The 26,557-nt window shown below is 37.9% G+C and overlaps 1 protein-coding gene across 3 annotated transcripts in view; it reads right to left on the bottom strand.

The window, feature by feature from the left end:
- Positions 1-26,557, bottom strand: part of LOC139726553 (synaptotagmin-1-like) — a 102,007-nt gene that overhangs the window by 61,032 nt on the left and 14,418 nt on the right. For 2 of the 3 annotated variants that reach the window (XM_071637542.1, XM_071637544.1), the window contains exons 2-3: positions 4,071-4,361; positions 2,742-2,923 (exon numbers count right to left, since the gene is read on the bottom strand). In XM_071637542.1, coding sequence (XP_071493643.1) covers positions 2,742-2,923; positions 4,071-4,302 — 414 coding nt within the window. In that variant the 5' untranslated portion in view covers positions 4,303-4,361. Of the gene's footprint in view, positions 1-2,741; positions 2,924-4,070; positions 4,362-8,382; positions 9,124-26,557 lie in introns of those variants that run through there. The other variant, XM_071637543.1, reaches the window with a different exon arrangement.

The following is a 26,557-nucleotide window of genomic DNA, read 5'->3' as shown; positions in this document are numbered from 1 at the left end:
TACTCATATGTACATGAAACGGAGAGTTGCTTTACCCATATACGTACACAAGGCCCATACTCTTCCCCTGTGTGCAACTGTATGTGTAATGTGTGTATGTTTGTGAAAATGTGTTTGCATATGACAGAGGATAAAGGGATGTTAGGAAAAAGTGGATGAAATATGACTGTTGCTATAAGTTTTATAGTGTATCTGGGCAGTAGGCCTACACGTTGCTCACTCAATTGACATTGAAAATTACATGTTCAATTTAGCAATGCTGCCTATCTCTCCGCATTATTTGGCATGGTCATGGGCATCGTGACTTGATGTAATGTGTATTGCATACTCCAAAGAGGAATATTTTGAAAAAAACAAAAACAAAAACAAAACAAAATAAAAAGGCCTACGTACTGGTAATCCATTTGCAAAAACAATGAAACAGCATGTCATTTTCTATGCTGACATACCGGATTTCATGTGGGGTGATTTGCATGGGCCAATTTCTGCCACTGCTTTATTTACAAGAGCCCCACTAAATGGGAGAAACGCTTGTCCCCAGACCCCTCTCAATTAAGTGTACCCATTCTGAAATATGTGAAAAACATAACATATCTTTTATTCAGGGCATGCAAGGTGAAATGTCAAAAATCTATCTTGACCTATTAACCTTAACCATTTCAACCCTAACCATATCAATTATTTTACAACCAGCAGTAACTTGAAATACTGTAAACCTGAATCAGTGTCTTACTCACATTTTCTCCTGAAAATCAACACATTTTGTATTTGCATGATCCCTTGTTTCATTACTCTCTCCCTCTCCATCCCTCCCTCCTTACTCTCTCTCACTCTTTCTTTCTTTCCTTCCTTCTTTCTTTCTCTCTCTCTCTCTCTCTCTCCCTCTGTCTCTCTCTATCCCTCCAGAATCTTAGGGGATTTCTGCCACACCTTTTTATTTCATGGTGTCCTTTTGAATGAGTAGGCTTGTTCTGACATAATAGACAGGAAAGTAGGGATGAAAATGGATCTACTAGTAGATATGACCGCACACTGGGGAAAGATTGCATACATACATGTACATTTTACAATACATTGAAGTTAGTAAAGATAAATAGGGTTATTGGCACTGTTATTGCATGAGGTAGTCATTAAAGGGGAAGGCTAATAACTGATCAGTGGGAATCAGTGGAAATGCTGGGAGATGATTGTTCCAATCCTTATGGGATTCATTCAAGAGTTCATTGTATATCTATTGTTGTGTGAAAATGATTTGCTTCAGAACGGTCTCATATTCACGTAATGTGCAGATTAATGCTCCGTCACTGACCAGGGACGCTAACCTGGAAGCATTAAACTGCACATTACTTGAATATGGGACCATTCTGAAGCAAATCATTTTCACACAACAATAGATATACAATGAACTCTTGAATGAATCCCATAAGGATTGGAACAATCATATCCCAGCATTTCCACTGATTCCCACTGATCAGTTACTAGCCTTCCCCTTTAATACCAAATATCAAAACTGTTTCATTGATTCACACTGGTAAGCAAAATTAAAAATGAAACAAGTAGTGGATGTGAAGGATAAATGAAAGGAATAAAGGTAGAGAGGTTTTTTTTTTCTTTTAGCAAAACTCACTCAAGCATACTATCTCTTTGAACTCATAGCAAAACAAGTGGAATAACACTTTATAAACAAGGAAAATGGTAACCTCATTAATAACAAGATTAGAACATAATGAAAGCACAAAAAGTAGTAGAGGGAAACTTCCTGTGGTAAATAGATGAGTATGTTAACTATACATGCATGCATAATATGAATATCAATTCTCATTTTTCTTGATTCAAATACATGACATACCTTCCTACCAATGAAACTCATCAGAACAAAAGGTAACACTTTATCATAACATACATTGTACTTCTAAATTCATCCATAATCCCATGACCAAGCATGCTGCAATAAGCTGATGAAAGCATTAAGATTACTTTACATATGACATACTGTCTTAATCCTCACTTTTGAGGAGATAGATTACACACTTATTCTCTTTTTCCTTAATTTGATTCAATAACCCATCTGCTTTCAATGTATGTGACCTGCCATTAAAAAAAAAAAAATTAATAAATCCATAACTTAGAAAACTGTCAAATGGCATAACTTTTGTCCAACTTCATTTCCAAAAGTTAAACAAATTAACAGTAAGAATGGCAGCAATGAAATAACTGTGTTTCTGTCAAGAATCACCTAGGGATTTAGAGGTAGAATTAAACAAGCATGAGATTATACATTGAAATTAAATAGTCAATTCACAACAATGTAAAACTATAGTGTTCTTGATGAAAACTGCAAGTTTCTATCAAACTAATATTAAGCTTTGATATTTGCACGAGTGGTAGTCAAGGCATTCAACTTTTACATTTTCAAAAACTATCAAATGTCTAATGTTTTCAACCAGATCTCCTCTTGCAGTCTTCTTGGCTTGAATGTCTCATAAGTTATAATCCTAAAGCGAAGCCCTTTATATTCTATCTAACATAGAAAATCAAATTACATGGCTGTGCACCGACAAACCTATTTAGATCTGTCCACAACAATAACAAAAAAAAAGTTATGGAAGAATGACTATAACTGAATCTGCAACAAGAACAGCATGACAGTGTCCTATATATAATACTAAAAGTGCACAATACGCATACCTCATTAACTGTGGGAGGTTCAGTATAGTATCTAAAGCTCAATGAAAACTCACCTTTTCTTTGTAGCTGTTTCCAAGCATCTGAACACTTTTGAGGTCTACTGCACCTTTAAGACCCTTCTTGGCATCTTTCTTTTTCCTCTTCTTGCAACAACATTTTTTACAAATACAGAAGCAGCAGCACAGGAGGATAAGGCCAGCTGCGATTGCAATGGCAACAACTGCCCATGTTGGAACTATAAATATATACAAAAACAAAATCATGAAAGAGATTATCTCCAGGAAAGATCAATTACTTTATATTTTCATTCTTGTTATGTTTTTCAACAAGTAGTTGCGATTTTTGTATTAAATAAATAATCAATGTGGTTTGAATGGAACAACACAGTGAATCCAACTGAGTTTCTTCATCACACTACATGCATGTGAAACTACAATTCATACCATACCATGTTTACATAGGTTCCCGAGTGATTTGCTCCACAACTGTCATTTAGAGTGTATGTTTCCTAAGCAGATCAGACTTCTAACATACTGGTTTGTACACTGTACAAAAACTAGAAATTGGTACAAGAAAATGCATATTACTGTGTATGTGCCAATATACTGGTTTGCGATATATCACTACTGACTAGGAATGTTATCTGTTTGCAGTACATGTACTAAGCTTTCATATCATGCTGTTCACCCATTGAGGATGGGCTGATTTTGCTACAACATGCATTTCCCCATAGACACTTGCCCAAGTATACTCGGGTACTCGGGACTGGTCCTCAACGGATTGAGACAATCTTACAATATGATTTGAAGCACAATTAGAATGGTTTCTTCACATCTGTTAAACTGAGCTGGCTGCAACAAGATATTATCATAAGACTAGAATTGAAGAGTTTGTTGGCAAAAACCGATTTAGTCCATTTTTGAAGATTTTGAAGTACCGTTTCTGTCATAAAGTACAAAATAATACCTTTTAAATGATATATTGGTCACTACATATAAAGGTACATTATTGAAGCTATGTTCAAAAGAAGCAAAAATTTTCGTATTATTCTCTTTATTTTTCTTGACCTTTAATCGCAAATATCTCCATTTGGCAAATATGGACTTATCGGTTTTTGCGAACAAACTCTTCAATTTATGCCAGCTGTTGGCACAAGTACTTTTTATAATGAATTTATCACTGGCTTCATGACCTCACTTTCCTACATTATGTATTTATAATGGTTTTAGTGAGATCAGGCTGCACTTGTCTACTATAGATAACATGACATGGACTATGGTACAAGCAGGTAACATTACTGAATAAAGGCTTGAAGGAAGTTTGAAAAACTTTCTTTCATCCATGTCTGCATATTAGATATGAAGCAAACATGATGTACTCACGAGGAATCTTCGAGACAAGATCACCAATCTTGTCCTTGACATTTCCTGCCATATCAGCAATCTTTGATCCTGCACCACCGCCTCCTGAAGCTCCTGTAGCTGCAGGGGAAGCTGCAGGGGAAGCTGAGGGGTTGGCAGCTGCCGACCCACCCTGGCCTTCTGCAGCCTGTGCGACTTCGCTGTCCGGTGCCGCCCCTTCCATCAGGTGACGAGTCAGGTAGGAGGTTGCCATGGTTACACGTAAGCGTTCCTTCTAAGGTTGGATGGACTTGGTTAGCAATACATCAATATCTGTGAGGGGAAAAAAAATCACAGACATTACGTCCATAAACATATCACTGGCTATAAACCAACACAAATTGACAGGCCACTGATTGAAAACAAGATGTTTTCCACCTCATGATTAGGGAAGAACATGAACTATTATACATAGCCCTGTGGTTCATCCTTGCTAAAATCCGAACTCTCAAATTAACAATGTTCGGGTAATTTGTAATATCAATTACACAATGACTTTAATTAAAGGAGCAATTAGCCAACTTCACATCCCACCTGTGCTGATGCATGGTAGTCACACTAACAAATTGGTCATGGATATATGATTCGGCACGCCGTACACCGGGGTACCGTTGTAACCCGGGGTACCGCGTTGTATAGCGCTTTCTCATGCCCATTATTTATAATACGTATTCGAATTCAGATACGCCGATTCCGAATTCGGATACGGCAAAGTCGTCGCAATGAACTAGCACCATAGGTGTTTTTCGAAGTAATTTCTAGCACCACACCGTTTTGTAAACATCATCTACCGTAACTTTTATTTTCAGAAAAAAAAAAATCACCGAAAGCCCAGAAAATTCACCCCAAAATCAACTGTATTTCTTCAAAATTTGATCATGGGGGCTGCCATCTTTATAATCTTCTACGCGTGCGCGAATGGTCGATAATAAGAGATGAAATGCGAAAGAAAAAGGTTCAAATTAAATAATTGGAATTTATTTCTTAGATTAATAAAATATTTACGTGGATTTCTGATGTTATCATTAAAAATATTTCATTAAAATGATTTTCTTATTTCATTTTGTATTCATTAATTTACGGGGTAGTAGACTGGCAACTTCGTCTGCAATTGATTATTACACGTACACTGCGCTACGTAATTATAAGCACGAATGCTAGCATTGAGCCAGCGCAACGGCCATAGTCATGGCGTCTGCGTGCAGTGATGGCCGTGCTAGCAGCGTATACAAGGACCTACTCAAATCTCGCAAAAAACACAAGAAACTCAATAGAAGAGGTAAACTAGAGAATGCCAGGGAAAGGGTGGTAGGTAAGCTTGGCGAGGATAAGATCGCAGAAATTCTTGATGCTTTTTTAATGGCCCAAGGTGGTGACAACACTGCAAGTGCAAGCGCAGAAACCCAGCGCAAGAACAAGGAGAGAGCAGATGGAGTAATACTAACATTATTAGCTCAAGGTCTCTCACAAATTGAAGTCATCTCCATTCTGCCTGTCCGGGGATACCGTGTTTCACGACTCGCTAGGTTTGATCCCCAAGAAAATAATTATCAGTTACATGCATTAATTGTTGCATAATCACAAATAAGAAAACATTTTTGTGCATAATAATACTAAAAAATATTTTGACACATTTTTTGGTAAGCCAGGGTACAGCGCTGAAAAAAAAATAATTAATTCAACAAAATGGCGAATTTTCATTTGGTACCCCAGGGTACCAAATATTGCATCATATCTGCCCAGGATATTTCTTCATTATGATGTATGCTGGTATCAAAAGAATTGTATTTCTTTGCTATCATTCCTTTATTCTGATTGAACAATCAGTTTATCAAGAAGTAATATTTGAAGATGCATACTGAAATTTGAATCAGTAAAATGAGCACATGCATGTGAAATCATTGGCTCACTCTTTTGTCACAGATTTCTGGGCACTGTCTTATAATCTGATGCATCAAAGGTGAAACTGCTGGTTACAGAGTTGCCCATATTGTCAACAAAATATTTGAAGAGTTTGTGGGATTAACAATGACTGCAAGCACTTCCGGATCATTGGTGGTGGTGCTACGTTGATTTGGAGGTGATAGCCACTTCTGGGCCCCATTGCTAGAGACTCGACTTGTGATCAAATGCAAACTCACATCAAATGCAAGTATCGCCCACAAATTGCATTTCATCTTTGTGTTCTGTTGCATGAGGAGACTTGCATTTGATTTTCATTCATTATTCAGATTTAAATCATGGTGGACAAGGCTAGTCTGAAATTGGCCGCAATAAATCCCATCAAATAGCCACAGCGCATCTCTGTAGATCAGGTTGTTAGTATTGAAAAGTATGTATATAAAAGATCCAAATATGTATCAAATACTTGAGTAATGACGTTTTACAGAACACTACTTTCAAGATCAAAATGGCTAAGATACCTTGATTATATACAGTATTTGCTTGTTCGAAAAATAAATCACGTTTATGCTGACTTCAGTCCCTGAAAAACACATTCTGTGATATGATGTTGAAATCAGTTAGTAGGACTATGAGATCATCAAAAGAAGTTCTGAGTTTGTCAGCAAAGGAGTTTTTATGATCGCATTCATTGCAGTTTGTAGGGTACACTTTTACTATTTCCTATGTGTCTGAATTCTGAGATCTCTACTAAATTTAATAGTCAAATACTATGCTGTAGAGAAAAATAAATTGCTACATCAAAAAGTGTATTTCAATTTTGCAGGGTTTTCATTGCAAAGTCACCTACATAGAGCATTACACGTATCATATCTCTATGAACACTTTGCTGCAGCTAGCTACATGTATCTACGCATACGTACATGTGCATACCATACCAATGCTAACTTTGCTAGACGATGATCAAAGGGGGGGGGGGAGGGGTTGATCGTTCGCTTCGGGACTATTACAGACGGAACTTATCATCAACAGACTACATTTGTGTAGTTGATGAAAATTGACCTGCATATAAATTCTGCATTGTTTTAGCGACTGTTTTTACTTAACACAATCCTATAAAGCTTTGCTGAACAAACCTTTGCCTTTTTTTTTTTTTTTTGCTACAATGTTGGCAATTTTATTGACCATCACAAATCAAACACAACTTTGCTTTTGATTAATTTCTTTACAAACTTTTTTGTTCACAATACATAGGAATACATAGGGTGTAACCACTTTGGGCCACGACCTCTCCCTTTTTTTTTTTACCCCTAAAGTGGTACCAGAAAAAAAAAAAATGATAATAATTATGTGGTTCGCCGATTGCATTGAAGTTGTTCCAAAGTGGATTTTTTTTCTTTTTCTTTTTTTTTTTTGCTTGTCAGCTAAAAGAAATCGGACAAAAAGCCATGGTGTTCTGTTTGTGAAGCAGCAATATGTTAGTCAGAAGAGAAAATGAAAAATCTCACCAAATATAAGTGGATGTGATATGTCAACAGGTTAAGTTTCCAGTTTATGGTGCCACCCAAACTGTGGCATTAAAAACTCTTTGGGTCACAAAAACAATTTAATTCACACAAAAAAATGAAAAAAAAAATGAAGGGTTTGTTTCGGACATTTTGCTGATGAGAATATTGACTCCAATACCACTACCACTTGCTATCTGTATACAGTGTAACTTGAAGAATTTGTTTCAACACAATCATTGGCTTGACACAGTGTATATCACAGAGAATGACACACTTCTGCCACAGAAAAGAGAAAATAAATGCTCCACCATACTTCTCAAAAGTCATTGATAACACAGGAAAGAAATGTGAACTTGCCAAAAATGCAAAAATAAAGTCTGGAAGTGGGCATCACATCTCCCAACATAACAGATTATACACAAACCACACTAGCATCTGAATAGTCATATTTTAGTCATCATCATGCTGTTGAAATATTGTTGGCTACAGTAGCAGAATGTCACAAGATAACTGTTATAAATGTAAAGGATTTTGAACAAAAAGTTATGCAGTCAATGTGAATCCTCTACAGGAGCATGTTTTCAAATTTCCAAACACTGCTGCCCTGACCATCTGCTACACTATAAAGCATTCAAAATGATGGAACACTTTAATAAATCCACAATTACAATGTAGTCATGAGACTAAAATTTATCAATAAAATAAATACAGATTCTATGAAGTAATCAAATATACAAGTTTACAGCACTAGAAACAATCTGAGCACAACAGTGTATAATGGGAGACAAAATGCAGTATATGTACGGCTGTACACCATATTCATGGCATGCGTGTACAAATAGTATGCCTTCTACGTTTACACACTACCGCTTTGTCAAACATACATGTACACGCAGTAACTGCTCACAGCTGCACCAGGATGCTAAAATAACCACTATCTGCTCCCGTAGACTAGGCACATTGCAGAAACCATCTCAGCAGAGAAAAAATGGAAGGTTAGGTTGCAATAATTCTTTGCAGACTGACATCTACAGGTGCTAAGGAATCCTTTAGGATACAGTTTCACTCTCAACAGTGGCGAAGCACACTAAAAATTGCTCAGTCAGACAGCCGTCATGTAATAGTGCGTGCAATTCCTGGCTGAGGCATCTGTGAAGGATGACGTCTTTTGATAACCACTGTCAGGTTCCCAGCGTATTGCATGTACACCTCTCTGTAAGACAACAATCATCTGCCGCTCTGTGCTACATGCATGTATCCGTGCAGTTCACTGTCAGTGGTTATGGCTGTACAAAATTCATCACAGGAGAGCCTGAACCTGATAGACTCACATCTGTTCTGACTCTGCTCTGTTTATTAAAAGTCTCTGGGTGAAATTTTCTCTTTGTCGTACTTCACACACTCAGGCTTGGGCATAATTTAGTAATCTCCACCATCATCTCATTAATTAGGCATGCACACATAGGTGGAGAGGGGAGGTCGAGAAGTGGTCGATAATGATGCAGTGTCACAGAATCTTCCAATTCAGCTTCAGGGGGGATGCTGCTTGTATAATGCTACAAGCAGGAGGGACTGAGTCAGAGAAAGGAAATCAATAGTTGATGTTAAGAGACCAGCTGTCACTGTTTCTCTTGCACATGCATTATGGGGATATTCAAATCATATGGGAAGTTCATGTACATAATGTATATACATATGTATGCATGAAATATGAAATGGTATGATACTTTATGTACCTCATCAGGTTAAAAAAAAAAAAAAAATGTGTGTGTATTTTGGATCACTACTGTATGACACCACTATAGGCCTATACACTGTTATTGCAGAATAGAGACTACAGAGAAATAAAGTAAAGAGCAAGTGATAGAAAATCAACAATGGTTACACTTCAAATGATGACACCAGATACTGTTTGGACACCGTACATACAAGGGGAAATTATTTTCTCTCTCTCTCTCTCTCTCTCTCTCTCTCTCTCTCTAAATCTAAATCTATCTATCCATATATTATATATATATATATATATATATATATATATGGATAGATACATTTAGATATACATACTTGTATTTATGTATATTAAATTCAATACAATTCAAGAGTTTATATATAAGTACCAGGTATATATTTTTTTTTACTTCATGTACACTGTGCAATGTTTTAACTGTTGCTCCTTCAGTACTGTAAAGTGAATACTTTTGCGCAACTAATTTTTCGTGCTCAGCCTGGTAAGAAAAGTTTCCTGTGTTTCAATTCAGGGGAATCACGACATCAACTATTGGAATATATGGCAAGCAAAAATATTCATGTGCTTTTATTTTCCTGCTAGTTTCTGGTTGTGCGAAATACACAAAACATTTCAACACCATGAAAATTTCCACTTTTACAGTGGGCCTATTAGATGTATTTTCACTGGTATTACCATGTAGAATGTACTCATTTGATGCCAATTTGTTTTCCAATAACCATTTTCATGTCCATACTTGTAGCTGGCATCACTGGCACTCAGTTGAATATAAAATGTGTGGACCATCATGTTTAGATGTGAACATTTTACATGTGTGCCACTATCTCATGGTTTACCCCACCCTTTCATTTAAGATTCTGTGTATACTGTGTGCTTGCATATCAAAAAACAGCAATTAATGTTTGCAAACTGTTCTTGACATGTACATGCAGTAGGATACACAGTTACTGTAGACTGCACAAAACAAAATCCTTATGCATTTGAAATGTGATCCATACTACTTTTGTTGTCATCTTTACATCTGTTGTAGCAATAATTGATAAAACACAAAAGAGCTTTTTCAATTAAAAATTTTGATTGATAACAAGCATACAAATGTACTGTACATGTACATACAAGTGTACATATGTACACATGTATAATGTACTGTACATTCATTTTATAATAGTCTACTGTACTGTCTACACCATATGTTTTTGTGAGTACATTGTCTTATACATGTATTTCACAAACTGGAATATGTTTATAGACAATTCTGTGAGTGGTTGAATTCTCAGTCAAGAACCATAAAAACAGAATGAGAAATAACTATTATCCTTTTTGGAAAAAAAAAAATGCTAATGTTAACAAGTATTCATAAGACAAAAAGAGCTCTTCCGATTAAAGATATTAATTGGAAACTACATATCCCAATCTATAGAAACTTATCAATGTCATACACTATGTTCATGTACAGTATTCTACAGTACTGTGTACACCATTTATTTTTGTGAGGGTAATATTTTGCAAATTGGAATTTTTTAGACAATTTTGCAAGTGACTGTTGAATTTTCAGTCAAGAACTATACAAACAGAATTAGAATAAGTATCATCCCTTTTCAAAAGAAATTTTAATGACTAACTTACCATTCAGACAATATACAACACATTTGTGCTATGGGAATCAATTGTTAAATGCTACAAATACTAACAACTAATATCTAGCATTGAACAGAATACTTTTTTCATGTTATATTTCAGTGGTGTTTATTTTCACAAATTTCTGAAGTCAATCAATATTCAAAGAGATAAAATCACTGCAAAATCTACCATGCATGCAGTACCTTATGGTATCCCTGTAAATTTTTAAAAGTGACAACTACTTTCTGCTTTGGCTATTTTCGACTGCTCTCCTACTGTAAAAATGGTGTGAGTAATCCTTCACACTAGCGTGAATAAAATGAATTTTGTATGTTTTCAATTATGCGGAATCAGGACATTAATTACTCAAACATATGGCATGCAATTAAATATTCGCCTGCTTTTAATTTTGCCCTAGCTTCTGGTTGCATGAAATGCGCAAAACTTTCCACATCACAAAAATGTCCACTTTCTTACTTATCTGATTAATCTATGCTTTGAAAAATTTGGTGGTTTAAACGTTATTGCAAAACCATTTCTAACTGTAAATTGGCATGCAAATACTTGCAAAGTCAGCAATTACTGAGTCAACAGAGTGCATTAATTTCAGTTCATATATTTTGTAGGCTTTAACATTGTCTTGTCCCAGTTGAACTACACAAGAGCATTGCAGAGTGACATGCGCTAGCAAGTTCTCTAAAGTTGAACATTAAAAGAATTGACACTGTTGAGCAATGCTTGTAGTCTAACAAAATGTTAGCACTATTTGAGAATAAAAAAACATTTAAAATTGGTGTTTAAAATGGACTGTAAACCAAATTTAATCGTTGCCACTCTACATGTTGTAATACTTACATGAGATACGGTACACATGTGTACAACATTGTAGGTGATATACAATGTACACCAGTGTGTAACATACGTGTACTGTACAACATCGCTCAGTACTCCTGGTTAATCTTCTGTAAAATGCTCTACTGTGTAGGAACTTTTAGCATCCTTGCAACTACATGGATACCTAAAGACAAAATAATTGGCATGAGCCAGGACACTCAAACTTGTATCATGCAACTTAATTCAACTGTATATTCCAGTATCAGAAAAACATGAAAAAAAAAAAAAAACGGCGAGCAGCATATTGCACACACTTGCTTGTATTGAAAGAGACAGAATATGAGACAGGAACAACCTTTCATAATTTACAAACCAAATCAAACTCAAGCTTTCATGAGAATTCAGGTCTAATGTCCATACATGTATGGCGACACTCAAAAAAAGAGAGAGAGAAAAAATACACACGATTTTACTGCAAGCTTGACAGTATGGGCAAAATAATTCTGATGCAAATTGTCTGTCACCTGCATCTACTACCACTGATGGCAAATAGGATAAAACTATCATTCATCATCTCCGCCAAGGGAGGAGGTTATGTTTTTGTTACAGTTGGTTTGTGTGTTTGTTTGTCCTTGTGCAAAATAACTCAAAAAGTGGTTAACGGATTTGGATGAAACTTGCAGGAAAGGTTTAGAATGATACAAGTAACAGATTAATAAATTTTGGTAGTGATCCAAGAATTTTGGGGGAATTTGTGACGGATTTTTGATATTTTGGCAGGTAGGGTCAATGAACTTGGGAGTTCAGGCTGCGTGTATTTGAGGTTTGCATGCGCGCACTAAAGTGCGTGCTCTAGTTTCTACTAGGGCGAGGCGCGCCGTGCAGCTGAGGGTTTATGACTTAACAAAGGCTTCTATATCAGAAAATCGGGCGACTTTCAGCACACAATGCTATAAGTGCGTATCTACAGGTAGAAATCACTGAAATCTCTATGGAAGAACAAGATCAGTGGTGGAAATGAGCTGCATGCTTGGCGGAGGTCTGCGCTCTCAGAGTGCTTCTCTAGTTCTGGTATGCAATCATGAGAAGATGGAATTCTGATATACTTCAGTAAATCATAAAGGAATAGTAGGCACTTACAATGTACAGTGGTACTTTACTTTTTCATATCTTGCAAATCATTTAAAGCTAAAATTATACATTTAATTGTTCACCAACAACATTATCAATGCATCCACTTAACATCAACTTACAGTACCCAATTAATTGGATTATCTTTGCTAGTGCTCACCAACACAAAAGTCTACCGACGACTAATAGCAGATATTGAATTCACTATACATACAATGTATACAGCAGTATTCTAAGGCATTACACTTGATCTATCCAGCTTATTTTGAGACCCTGCATCTCACATTTCTAAAGCAGACAGAATACATAATGTGCCACAGATCATGATAAATCATCTGCACTTCAAAAAAGTCAACTGCCACACACAGCATTTTGGAGGTACAGTATTATACATTATGTTTACACCAAAATATTCTTGTGTTTGGTGATATGCAAGCATGTAACAATAAAACCATGTAAAAACTATCTCTGCCTAGCCCTCCTACACACATGTCAATAGAGAGAATTAGAATTGATTTTTTTTTCTTCTACAATGCATACCATAGTATTCTCCCTTTTCTCCCAGTATCTCTCTCTCTCTCTCTCTTTCTCTCTCTCTCTCTCTCTCATCGTACCTATCCCTGAAAGCTGTTTTTGTATTGACGTCATAGGATTGAGCTGCACACTGCAACGCACAAATATAGAACCATACATGCCTTTGCCTGTGCAAAGCAGTGGAGTGCTAATGTATGCAGCACTTTTCCTGCACACACTACTGTACCTGCATGCATCTAGACTGCACACTGTACATGATACGATGGCCCAATTGCCCATTATGCAGGTTTCATATGGCAGCCTCAATGCAATGAGATTTCTCGACAATATTGAGACGAGGTGAAGACAATTACCCTACTCTCCATGTATCATTGCATCTACTAGTAATAGGACCCACTGATACCTCGAACATACACAATATATCTCATTTCTGAAAAATTAAACTGTTTACCATGCATTCTTGAAAGATTTATTTTGCAATGCACTTTTAATGCATTAATCAAGTCATGGGATACATACAGTATATTGGTGATAGATATTTTTAAGTTTGTGAATAGGTTCCTCCCTGCAAATTTCACACAATTTGAAGTGTCAAATGGAGAGATAACCTTCACAAATTTGAAATATAATCCCAAAGCCTTGCACCATTCTGTCATGATCATCAAATGCATTCCATTTCCATCTAGATTGTAATCACAGTGCTACCACTTACATAAGAAAAAATAAATAAAAAATAAAAAATAGGAAGAATTGTTGCATTTAAGCGTAACCTCCCCCACCTTGAAATATCCCTGGTCCTAATTTTTTTCTCACTTTTGATTGGGCGCGACTGAATTTGCTGTGCCGAAAACCCAAAAAGTGTTGCCACAATATTACGGACAGTTTCCTGCTGTAAAATACTGTATACGCGGTTATTTTCGCGAATTTCGCGAGTTTCGGGTTGGTCGCGAAATTAAAAACACGCGAAAATATTACCCCGTCATACCTTATGTACAAATCGATGACAAAATGCATCCAACGCTGGCCAGACCAACGCGGCTGTTACACCGGCCAGTACGTACACACACTCCTACTAGTACGTATGCTATGGGGCTGCGGACTGTAGTATTTAGGATCACGACAGGGTAGAATCGCGGACAAATATCAACTTGATATCAAAAAATTTCTTCAATTTGAAGACTTACCAGTAAAGTTTAAGTATTGACAACAGGGTTTGTGCAACGTTTGGTTCTGCCAATAGTCCCTTTCTGTTAGAATTGATGACTTAATGTGACTCGGTCGAGAGGAACCTGAGAGAGCTTGAGAGCCATGCTGAATTGATGGCCAGCGCATGTGCACACATCACATGCACACAAATTTACAGATTTCTGTGTGAGTATGCGCTGGCCGTCAATTCAGTGTAGCTCTCCCAGGTTCCTCTGGACCGAGTCACATGAAGTCATCAATTCGAACAGAAAGGGACTATTGGCAGGACCAAACGTTGCACGAACCTTGTTTTCAATACTTCATCTTTACAAGTATGTCTTCAAATTGAAAAATTTTTCAATTTCAAGTTGATATTTGTCCTCGATATTCCCCTACAGTCCGCGGCCCCATTATACGCTATGCGTACGGGGCTGCTGGTCGCAGTTACGTGCTACGTTTGCCTACGCGAACGAACACCGGCTCGACGTGGTTGGGTGAGGCCAAGGGATGCATGTAAAACTTTCACTAGCGCAGCTCTGAAAATTTGTCATCTACATTTCGTTGCAACATTTGGTAGGTACTTGTGAATGCCGTGTGTGAGTGTCTCACTGCAAGTTCCCGTAATTGTTTTATTTTATAAATCCTCTACTGTGTCTTTTCTATTGTCATGTTTGGGAAGTCACAATGCAAATGGAAAAACGTTACGAGTACGTTGGCAAGTGTTTGAACGTGTTTCTCAGGCTTGGCAGTAGACCCTACTACTAACGTTACTAGTATCGCGAATTTAACAACACGCGAAAATGCCACTGATACCGCCATTCGCGAAAATATCTGTACGCGAAAATATTGGCGTACACAGTATGTGCTACAAGTGGTTTCAGCAAGGTTTAACATAGAATATTTAATATAGATGGAGTTCAACCATTTTTTTCTTTTTCGTGCCGAGCATATTCCCAATGCCACTTGTGTGACTGATATCACTACACTAATATTGCTGCTCAGCAAATGAAACCGATGCTATGGTCAATGCGTCCTCTGTTGAAACTAGAACTATCACTCATTGTGATTAATATACCCCCACCCACAACTGAGGAAATTAGCTCAACCATGATTTTTTTTGAACTTTTTAATGAAAAAAAAATTACCAATGCAATGCACTGTCCAACAGTAAATAAATGTATTGCTCACTGTTAGTCAAATGTCCCACATCTCAAGTCAAGTGCTCAAAAACGGAGTGAGCAAGATAAATAAACTGAAGATTTCTATGATTTTTATTAAAAATTGTAGAACCATGGTGCAACACAATGTTGGATATCAAGAAAAAAATGAAGTTTTGCACAACTATATATCATAGCCATCACATGTGCCAAATTTCAAGCCAAATGCTAACAGGATGAGGGGCTTAGTTGAATTCACAATATTAGTGTATCATTTTCATTTAAAATATACTGTTACCATGGCAACATATTTCAACACTGACAAAAGAGTTTTTGCACATCTAGGTAATGTAGAGGTAACATGTGCCAAATATGAAGCCAAAATGCTCTAAACATAGAGAGTTAGGATCTAATCGAAATGTTTGTATGATTTTCATTCAAAATGCACTGTTACCATGGCAACACATTGTTCAACAATGATGAAATACAAAGTTTGCATATCTCTGTACTACAATGGTTGCATGTGCCAAATTTCAAGCCAAATGCTAAAAGACTGAGGGAGTTACCTGAATCCACAATATTTTATATTTATTTTCATTCAAACTATGCTGTTACCATGGCAACACAATGATCAACAATGACGAAAGGTTAAGTTTGCACATCTACATACCATAGTGGTCAGGTGTGCCAAATTTCAAGCTAAATGCTCAAAGACTGAGGGAGTTGGCGGAATCCACATGCTTTTTGGTGAAAAAATGTTGTTACCATGGCAACGCATTGTTCAACAATATTGACAGATTAAGTTTGAACATCTATATGCTTTAGTGGTCACCTGTGCCAAATTTTAAGCCAAATGCTCAAAGACTGAGGGAGTTAACTGAATCCAAAATATTTTTGCATGATTTTCATTCAAAATATACTGTTACCATGGCAACACATTGATCAACAATGACCAAAGATGTATGCTCATCTACGTACTATAGTGGTCACATATGCCAAATTTCAAGCCCAATGCTCAAAGACTGAGGTAGTTACCTGAATTCACAATATTTTTGTATGCATTTTAGTGAAAAGCTGCTGTTACCATGGCAACCCATTGTTCACCACTGACAAAAGCTTAAGTTTGCACATCTATATGCTATAGTGGTTGCATGTGCCAAATTTCAAGCCAAATGCTCAAAGAGTGAGGGATTTAACTGAATCCACGATATTTTTGTATGATTTTCATTCAAAATATGCCATTACCATGGCAACGCATTGATCACCACTGACGAAAGATTACCTTTGCACATCTACGTACCACAGTGGTAATGTGTGCCAAATTCTAGCTAAACGCTTAAAAGACTAAAGAAAGTTAGCTGAATCCACAATATTTTTGTATGTTTTTTGGTTAAAAAAAAACTGTTACCATGGCAACGCATTGTTCATCACTGACGAAAGATTAAGTTTGCACATCTATATACTACAGTGGTCATGTGTGCCAAATTTCAAGTCAAATGCTCTAAGACTGAGGGAGTTAACTGAATCCACAATATTTTCATATGACTTTCATTCAAACTATGCTGTTACCATGGCAACACATAGATAAAAAATGACGAAAGAGTAAGTATGCACATCTACATACAATAGTGGTCACATGTGCCAATTTTTAAGCCAAATGCTTGAAAACTGAAGGAGTTAGGCTAATCCACACATTTTTGTATGATTGGTAAAAAAAAATTCTGTTGCCATGGCAACAGATTCATCACCACACACATTATGTGTTTTGCACAAATATACATTACATTGATCGTATATCCCAAATTCAAACTGAATTGCTACAAAACTAAGAGATTAGAGCAATCCACAACATTTTGTAAGATTTATATGAAAATCTTCCATTGCCATGGCAACGCATTATGAAATACTCACAAAAAAGGTCTCTTGCACATCTGCCTGTGATAGCGGTCACACATGCCAAATTTGAAGTTGATTGCTCAAAAATGAGAAAGTTGTTCGATCCACAAGTTTTTATGAAAATATGCCGTTGCCATGGCAACGCATTATGCGATACTAATGAAAAAGGTGTCTTGCACATCTACCTTTGATAGCAGTCACACATGCCAAATTTGGGGTCAATTGCTCAAAAAATGAGAGAGGAGTTTGATCCAGATTTTGCTAGATTTTTAAAAAATTTGCCGTTGCCATGGCAACTCATTATGCAATACTAACGAAAAAGGTGTCTTGCACATCTCCCTTTGATAGCAGTCACACATGCTAAATTTGGGGATAATTGCTCAAAAAAAGAGAGAGTAGTTCGATCCACAAGTTTTTACGAAAATATGCCGTTTCCATGGCAACGCATTATGCGATACTAACGAAAAAGGTGTCTTGCACATCTACCTTTGATAGCGGTCACACATGCCAAATTTGGGGTCAATTGCTCAAAAAATGAGAGAGGAGTTCGACCCACAAGATTTTGCAACGTACCGACCGCCCGACCGATGTTATCGATATAATACATACACAACGCACAACTCATCGAAAACAAAGATTTAATGCAGCGTGTGCACACGGTAGATCAGACTTCTTTGCATGGCCATATTTGAATAACGTAATCGGCATAATCGGTGCACTTTCAAAGGTCAAGCTGTCGACCATGCCGTGGTACACTCAAGCAGCGCATGCCACAGAACTCTCTGTGGCACACGCACAGAATTTGATCATGCATTTGCGCACAACTGCATCGTTCAAATCTGATATTTTGAATTATTTTTGATTGATTTTGAATGGTCAGGGGTTATGCTAGAAATTGCAATTTTTCTGCTCCATGGACTTATTGCGAGAGCTCGCTATGGACTTATGTACCATTCTATAGTCTAAGCATACACACGTATGTGAGTATAGAATGTATAAATTAATTTTCATTAGTTTTGTAGAACTCTGTGATGTGGTTTAGCGCTGTTGGTGACGAGGCCGGTGGTCTGACGCCGTGCTTTGCATGGCATCTGGTCGAGCTGACCTAACGCATGGTACCATGCAATCAGTATTACCTATCAAAAGGGACAGTATACATTGTAGTCATTTTTGCTTGTGAGTACAGTGCTCACCCATTAATCAGGAAGTGCTTAATAAGTGCAACAAAACTTGATGCACCAAATTTTTCACGTTATTTCCACTGCTTAATCGGAACCATAAACTGCTTATCAGGACAAATTCTGGCTGAAACACTTCCACTGTCCATCATTAATGTCTAAAAATAACTAGAACTATCACTGGAATGTGATTAATACCCCCACCAACAACCCAAACCTGAGTCAGCTCATTCCTCAATATAATGTTTTGTTTTGTTTTTTATTTCACTGAATAAACGATGTGGTTACCATGACAATGCATTTTTCAACATTGGCAAAAGATGTGTGTTGCTCATCTAAAACTGTATGTACAGTGGTCATTTGTGCCAAATCTCATGTCAAATGCTCAAACACTTGGAGTTAGCACAATCCACAATATCTTTGTGATTTCTAAAATATTACCATGGCAACACATTTGTGTGACAATAAAAGATGAAGTTTGCACAATTTCATTTCATAGTGGTCACATACATGCTAAATTTAAAGTAAAATGTTTAAAAACTGAGGGAATAAGCTCAATCCACAATATTCCATTGCTTTATATTGAAAAGACACTGTTACCGTGGAAACACATTGTCGAACTGCATTGCTGAAGAATGTATCATGCACATCTGAAATTCATAGTTTGCGCATTTTACTTTTTAGCAGTAACACATGTGCCAAATTTCAAGTCAAATGCTAAAAAAAAATGAGGGGATGAGCCAAATTCTAAATATTTGTATCAAATATGATTTTCCTTAAAAAATTGCTGTTACCATGGCAACATTGTCCAACAAGTCTGCACATCTGCATACAGTAGCAGTCACATGTGCTAAATTACATGTCAAATGCTCTAAAACTGAGGGAGTTAGGTCAATCCACATATTTTGGTATTATTTGTATTAAAAAAAAGATATTGATATTGCCATGGCAATTGATTTCTAAACACTCATAAAACAATATGTTTTGCCCAACTACCAAAGAGATTTCATTTGATGTAGAATAGGCAGTCGCCATACACGTGCGTACAAATGAGACGTCCAAAATTGAAGAGGGAGTGCACCCTAACATCCAGGCAGCTGGATCTAATAATATGTTCAAGTCATATCTTCTCATATCATATCTGAGAGTGATTTTATATTCTCCACAACACATTTTATTTTTCAGAAACGCAATGTGGTCGATTGTTTAGATATCAATTTCTACCATGATCCATCATTTGAACCATTTCATAGAGTCCATTTATTTTTGTTATTCACAAAATAAACAATGTGAACTAGAGTGTAGACTAGAAGGTAGTTGAAGCATTATGGCGTAAATACTCAATCTTGAGTGATACACGCCATTAAAACCAAAACAACAACAACATTATGGCGTTTGTTTCGAGTACATACCCACTTACACGTACAAACTGTACATCATAAAATACAACAATATCAGCAACATTATGACATTTAAACATAATGATTACTTGAGCACTGTGACATTTAAAACGGCGCAAGGCTAACTGCGTCAAATATTAATGTCGAGCGCATTTAACAGTATGCTGCCATCTACTATTCAATAACTATAAGGATCCGAACAATGGCAGCTCCCTTGCGCAGCTACAATGTTGTACCTCCGCTACTGGACTACGCCCTCTTGTGGTATAATCTCTTTGCCAACTACGCAGTACATACATGTGCTTAATGTCAGTAGAACTGCTTGAAATGAAACTAAGCAACATTTTGTGTGATTTTTATGAAAATTTGCCATTGCCATGGCAACGCATTACAGGATACTGACGAAAAAGGTGTCTACACATCTACTTAAATGATAGCAATCACAAATTTGGGGTAAGTTGCTCAAAAACTGACGGAGTTAGATCAATCCACATTTGATTTGTACGATTTGCATAAAGACTGCTGTTGCCATGGTAACATATTTCTTAACACTTAAGGAAAAGGTGTCTTACAACTACACATTACATTGAGTTACGCTGTCCACAAAATTGATTACAGATGGACGGACGGACGGATGGACGGAAGGACCGACAACCCGAAAACATAATGCCTCCCGCGACACTTCGTGGCATAGGCATAAAAAAAAGACCTTCAGCGCAATTTCTGCTGCCCCACATCCGGGTTTCATAGATCAGCTAACAAGCAAAAAAAAAGGCCTTATCCCACTTCAAGGTTTCAACAGCTGACAGAAAAAAAGAACAAATTACTCTGAGCACTACATCTTGTAAAATTTGGCAAAACCTGAACCACATTCTATTTTTTTTTTCCGGTGCCACTTCCGGGGTAAAAAAAGTGTGTGTGTGTGTGTGTGTGTGGGGGGGGGGGGGTCCAAAGTGGCTACACCCTATGCATTCCTACTTATTGTGCAAAAAAAAAAAAAAGTGGGGGCAGAGCCCCCCCTCCCCCCCCCCCCAACCATTCCGCCACCGCTGTATTGAGAAGATCACACGATTTGTAGAACATTACTACACAGCTGACAGGCTAAGAAATCCCGACGTGAAATCACAATGGTGCGTCACAAGCCACGCCTACAATTTAATTTTTTTGGGGGACACTATCAGGGCATTACTGGCATGAAATCTTCAAAATCTGGGTAATATTTTTCATTTCTTTGCCCAAATCTGAGATTTCCAAAGTATAGGGGTGAATTACACATTTACAGTTATTTGAATGTTTACAAAGGCCTTTATATAGTGCGATTTCCCTGGACCTTCCAATTCATTGTACCAGATATGTATTTGGGCTTCATTCTTATTTAATCTCTGACACCTGAAATACCACAATGTCTTTGCCCAGTTATACTGCAACTCGCATTTTTTTTTAGATTTGAAAGCTAACATACAAATGTGCCATACATGTAGGGCCTTGACAGCATGTAGAGCAGAATGTAGAGGCACATAGGAAAACTAGGATTCTAGATGGCTTTATAGACAGTTTCTGGTACGTGATTGGTCGAGAGCTCATCACGTGATGCTGTTTACAAGGATCGCAAATTTTATATTTTTCCCAGCTCGTTATGTTGACCAACTGGTAAAATGAATATATTTTTTCCATGTGTGTCGCCCTCTTACGGTTGAAATACAAGTAATTACACCAATATAAGGGTGTGGGACCACGTCGGTAACTGGGAGGAGCAAACGATTACTATCGATAACTGCAGTCTGGATCGATGTAATCTGTTCCCACTCACCCCCCGCCCCCCCACCACACACACACACACACACGATACGTGAGAGAGTAGACGGCACGGCGCGGTGCGGAGTAGCGTCATGCGCTAGGCCTGCCTGGATGGAATTCGGGAAGCTAAACGTTACGTACAGTGTAATAACATAGGTACCGACCGTAGGCCCTACCCAATGTACCGTTTATGTATGCACGTATCATTCGGCCCGCGAAGTTTGGATTCACACTTCAAAATGGAACCTCGTTTTGTCTATCATCAACGACGACAAGCTCGATAAGATTTTGGAGGATAAGGATTCTAACTCCACTAAACATGGCCTAAAACGAGCGAGTTAATAGTCTAGAGACATTTTGTTCAGTTCAGTTCTTAGAACGAGGGCAATTCATGCATCTTTGTATTGACGTAACTTTAGAGTTAGACTAACGTTAGATCCAGAGGCCTAACGTTACATCGAACAAACCACAAGTGGAGGACTACGACACCGAGCAGACTGGTTTGCAAATCACTGTGTTTCAACAATGTTCATCTGTGCAACAGAGGGAAAAAAAAGACTGATTTGAAATTGCTGCAGATTCCTGATGACAGAAGGTAGGCCTATGTCTATACCGGTCCTGGCACAAGACAAATTGACTAAAAATCAACGTTAGAGTAGGGCCTATAGCCTAGAAAAAGATGATGCACTGCGGGAGCCACTGGACTGGGGAGCCAATTTGACGCATGTGATGTAGGCACTTCTAGACACTAACTCTAATGTTAGACTTAACAGTTAGAGTTTTAGACGCTAGACTTACGTAACGTTAGACCGTGTAGATTCTTACGTTAGAACTCCCTAACGTTAAATCTAAATTAGGACTAACGTTAGAATAGAGTCTATCTAGTAGGCCCTATAACATTTAACAAACATTAGAATTTAGACATAACCAGTTAGCCTAGCTACTAGGGCCTACATGTAGAAACAAATGTCAAATTATAAAAATTGCCCAGTAGGCCATAACGTTAGGCCTAAAGTTAGATTTGTTTTGTGAGTAGACCCTAACGATAGAACATCTGCTGATCTTTTAGACCTGAGCCTAATTTAACTATAGGGCCCTAAAGCGTCGTTACTTGACTTGAGCCTAACGTTAACGTTAGTAGGGCCTATTGTCGTTAGAGGACATGAGCCTACACAGTAGGCCTACTAGCAACTACACAGTCCAGTCGCCACTGTAAAACTACAAAATCGCGACAGCGCGCACACAGCGTCAGCAAGGCCATCTAATATAACAGATATTGACTGGTAGGGGGTGGAATGTAACAATCTTTGGAACGCCAGGGAGTTATATTTTCCCTCGTGATCATATTTTCCCTCAGCGCTGCGGGCTTTGGAAAATATAATCCCTTGTAAGTAAGTCCTGAAAATAACAGATTCTGCAAAATTATTTGCACTAATCACTCCGATTTTTGGAAAATTTAACCCCTCGACTAAAAAGATTTAGCATGGGGCAAAATCGCATTTTACAATTCCGGACATAATTTCATAATGGAATAATCGACCTCTTTCACATCTTAAAGTGAGGCAGTCCTCACGAATTTAAAAAAAATATATGTTGTTGTTGGTACCTCCAATAAACTACTTTCACCAAAAACAAACTTTCGAATCACCAAATAAGCTCGTAAATTTTGGTTTAAAGAGTGTGAATCTGCATGGTGAATATGCTAATGAGCAAGTCTTGGCGGAGAGTCAGATGGCACAACTCTTCCAGCCATGTTCTGCTCGTTATGCGTACGCTCCCTAGTTACGCGGATGCATGAAGAAGGCGATGGCTACTAGTATTTGACATTGTTTTTACGTACTGTGCGTGTGTGTGTGTGTGTGTGTGTATGTATTGTGTATTGTATATTCGCACAGGATGGTACTGGATCTACGGTAGATACCCCGGTTTGCCCTTCGCGCGTTTCCAGTCTATCACAGCGCAGCTGCAGCCCTATTGCCGCCGCGCAGGCAGTTAGCTGTTTATGTTTTCGTATCATATGTACTGTACTAGTACGTAGAAACGGTTCTACACATCTATTTACACTAGAGGGGTGACCGCATTCAGCGTCGTCTGGTCGCACTATCTTTCATCATACCAATGTGTCAAGCAGTATTTTGCTCGAATCGTAGAGAAAATTACCCAGGAGAATAGTTTTTTCCATCCCAGACCCACAAAAGGATCGTGAAAGGTGCGCTGTATGGCTGAGAAATCTCGGTACAACGAAGCCGAACATAAAAACTAAAGCATTCTTGATATCGTGTTGTCCGGCTATGGCTATGCAAGGACCATTTGAGAAGCATGTTTTGACATGGACAGGCAGGCTGTCGCCCTCGGTTATATACCGAAAAAAACTCCTGAAGCCAGATGCAATCCCGACCATATATTTGCTCATATGAGTTATAAAACAGAAACATCTCGAGCATTGACCTCAAAGAGAACCGAGGAAAGGAAGCGTAGAGAGGTAAGGAAAGTGGCTAGCTTTGTTTCATTTACAGTGGGGCTGCAGCCGGGGTTGGACTGCAGTACAGTGCCACTGAGCTAGCTGCTGCCAGTGCCGACTGGACATGCACGGCAAAGTGAAGCGAAATTATATTCCTGCGGCCCCCTCCCTGATAGCAGACTGACGTCAATAAGACGTCTTAAATTGGTCGTAACTGGTAAAACTGGTCGCACGTCACATTGACACCATTAAATGACGTAAAATTTACGTCAGTTTTGTGACGTAGTCATCACGTCATTTTAGCGACGTATTTATGATGTAAATTTCACATCAGTTCTAAGACTAATATTTATCACGTCGTATTAGCGACATATTTATGATGAATAATTCACGTCATGCAGTTTTGTGACATGTTCATCACGTCATATTATCGACATATTTATGACGTATTATTCACGCCAGTTTTGTGACGTGTTCATCACGTCATATAAGCGATGTATTTATGACATAAATTTCACATCAGTTTTGCGACGTATTTATCACGTCATAGAGCGACGTATTTATGATGTAAGTTTCACGTCAGTTGTGTGACGTGTTCATCACGTCATATTAGCTATCATGTGAATTTCACATCAGTATTTTGACGTGTTCATCACGTCATTTTAGCGACGTATTCATGACGTGAATTTCACGTCAGTTTTGTTACTTGTTCATCACGTCATAGTAGCGATGTATTTATGACGTGAATTTCACGTCAGTTTTGTGATGTATATATCACGTCATGGTAACGACATATTTATGACGTAAATTTCACGTCAGTTTTGTGACGTGTTCACCACGTCATTTAGCGATGTATTCATGACGTAAATTTCATGTCAGTTTTGTGACCTGTTCATCACGTCATATAAGCAATGTGTTTATGACATAAATTTCACGTCAGTTTTTTGACGTGTTCATCACGTCATACTAGTGACGTATTTACGACGTAAATTTCACGTCAGTTTTGCGACATAGTTATCACATCATATGAACGACGTATATATGACGTAAAATTCACTTCAGTTTTGACTATTTAGGATCACGTCATATCAGCGACATATTTATGACGTATAATTCACGTCAGTTTTGTGACGTGTTCATCACGTCATATTTAACCATGTAATTATGACGTAAATTTCACGTCAATTTCGCGACATATTCATCACGTCATATTAGCGACGTATCTATGGCGTAATATTTACGTCAGTTTTTGCGACGTATATTAGTGACTTCCCAGATAGCAGACTGATGACGTCTTAAAGACGTTAATATACAACCATTTTTCTCGTTACATTCATGATCACAATATGGCGGAAGTTGTAGGTCAATTATTCAACCATTTACGGCTAAAAGTCAAAAGTTAGATGTGTTTTCTTTGTTTGTTGGTTTTTTACTTTTTGAACAACGTTAAGACTATTTTATGGCATGTTTTCCCGTCATTTCTATAGAAATAGTATTTGATATCAATTGGAATCGGCCGGACAGAAATGGCATATTGAATATTTGATTCGACTTTTAAAACAAGGTAATGGACTGGCACACTAGATAGCATACCAGCTGACTCCTTGGAGCAATCAAACAGACCAAACTGGGCAAATTCACACCAGATGAACTCTAAGCACGGTACAGGTAAAAAATGGCAGATTTACCAGTATATTTAAACGTAAAATCATCAAATGAACTGGAATACTAAAACATGTCGTTTCATTGGAAGTTAAACAACTGGAATAATATTGGCTACGAATCCTACTAAGAAAAATCATAAAACCCCTTCCCATAGTACAGGTATAGTACGGCGTTATGACGGCGGATGCCCATCCCTGCTCATCCGGGAGACATCCCTGAGGATCGCCAGTACACCCCTGGGCATCCCTAGTAGCCGTGGCGGATACAGCGAAGCCGTGGCCACGCCGCGAAAATTTTGCTCCCGGTAAGCTCTGCTCCCGGTAAGACACACCCGTAGCACAGCCGGTGGACATCCGACGGACATACGCCTACACCCGCCAGCTAATCCAGCGCATACGTGAACAGCCGTGGCAGACACATGGCGTGTGAAGTAGTCGGATCCACCACGGCTCCA

Source organism: Diadema antillarum, unplaced genomic scaffold, assembly GCF_040938485.1.
Source record: "Diadema antillarum isolate AM-2024a unplaced genomic scaffold, OU_Dant_1.0 seq00000089_RagTag, whole genome shotgun sequence".
Classification (NCBI taxonomy): domain Eukaryota; kingdom Metazoa; phylum Echinodermata; class Echinoidea; order Diadematoida; family Diadematidae; genus Diadema; species Diadema antillarum.
This window is presented reverse-complemented; position numbering and strand designations above follow the sequence as displayed.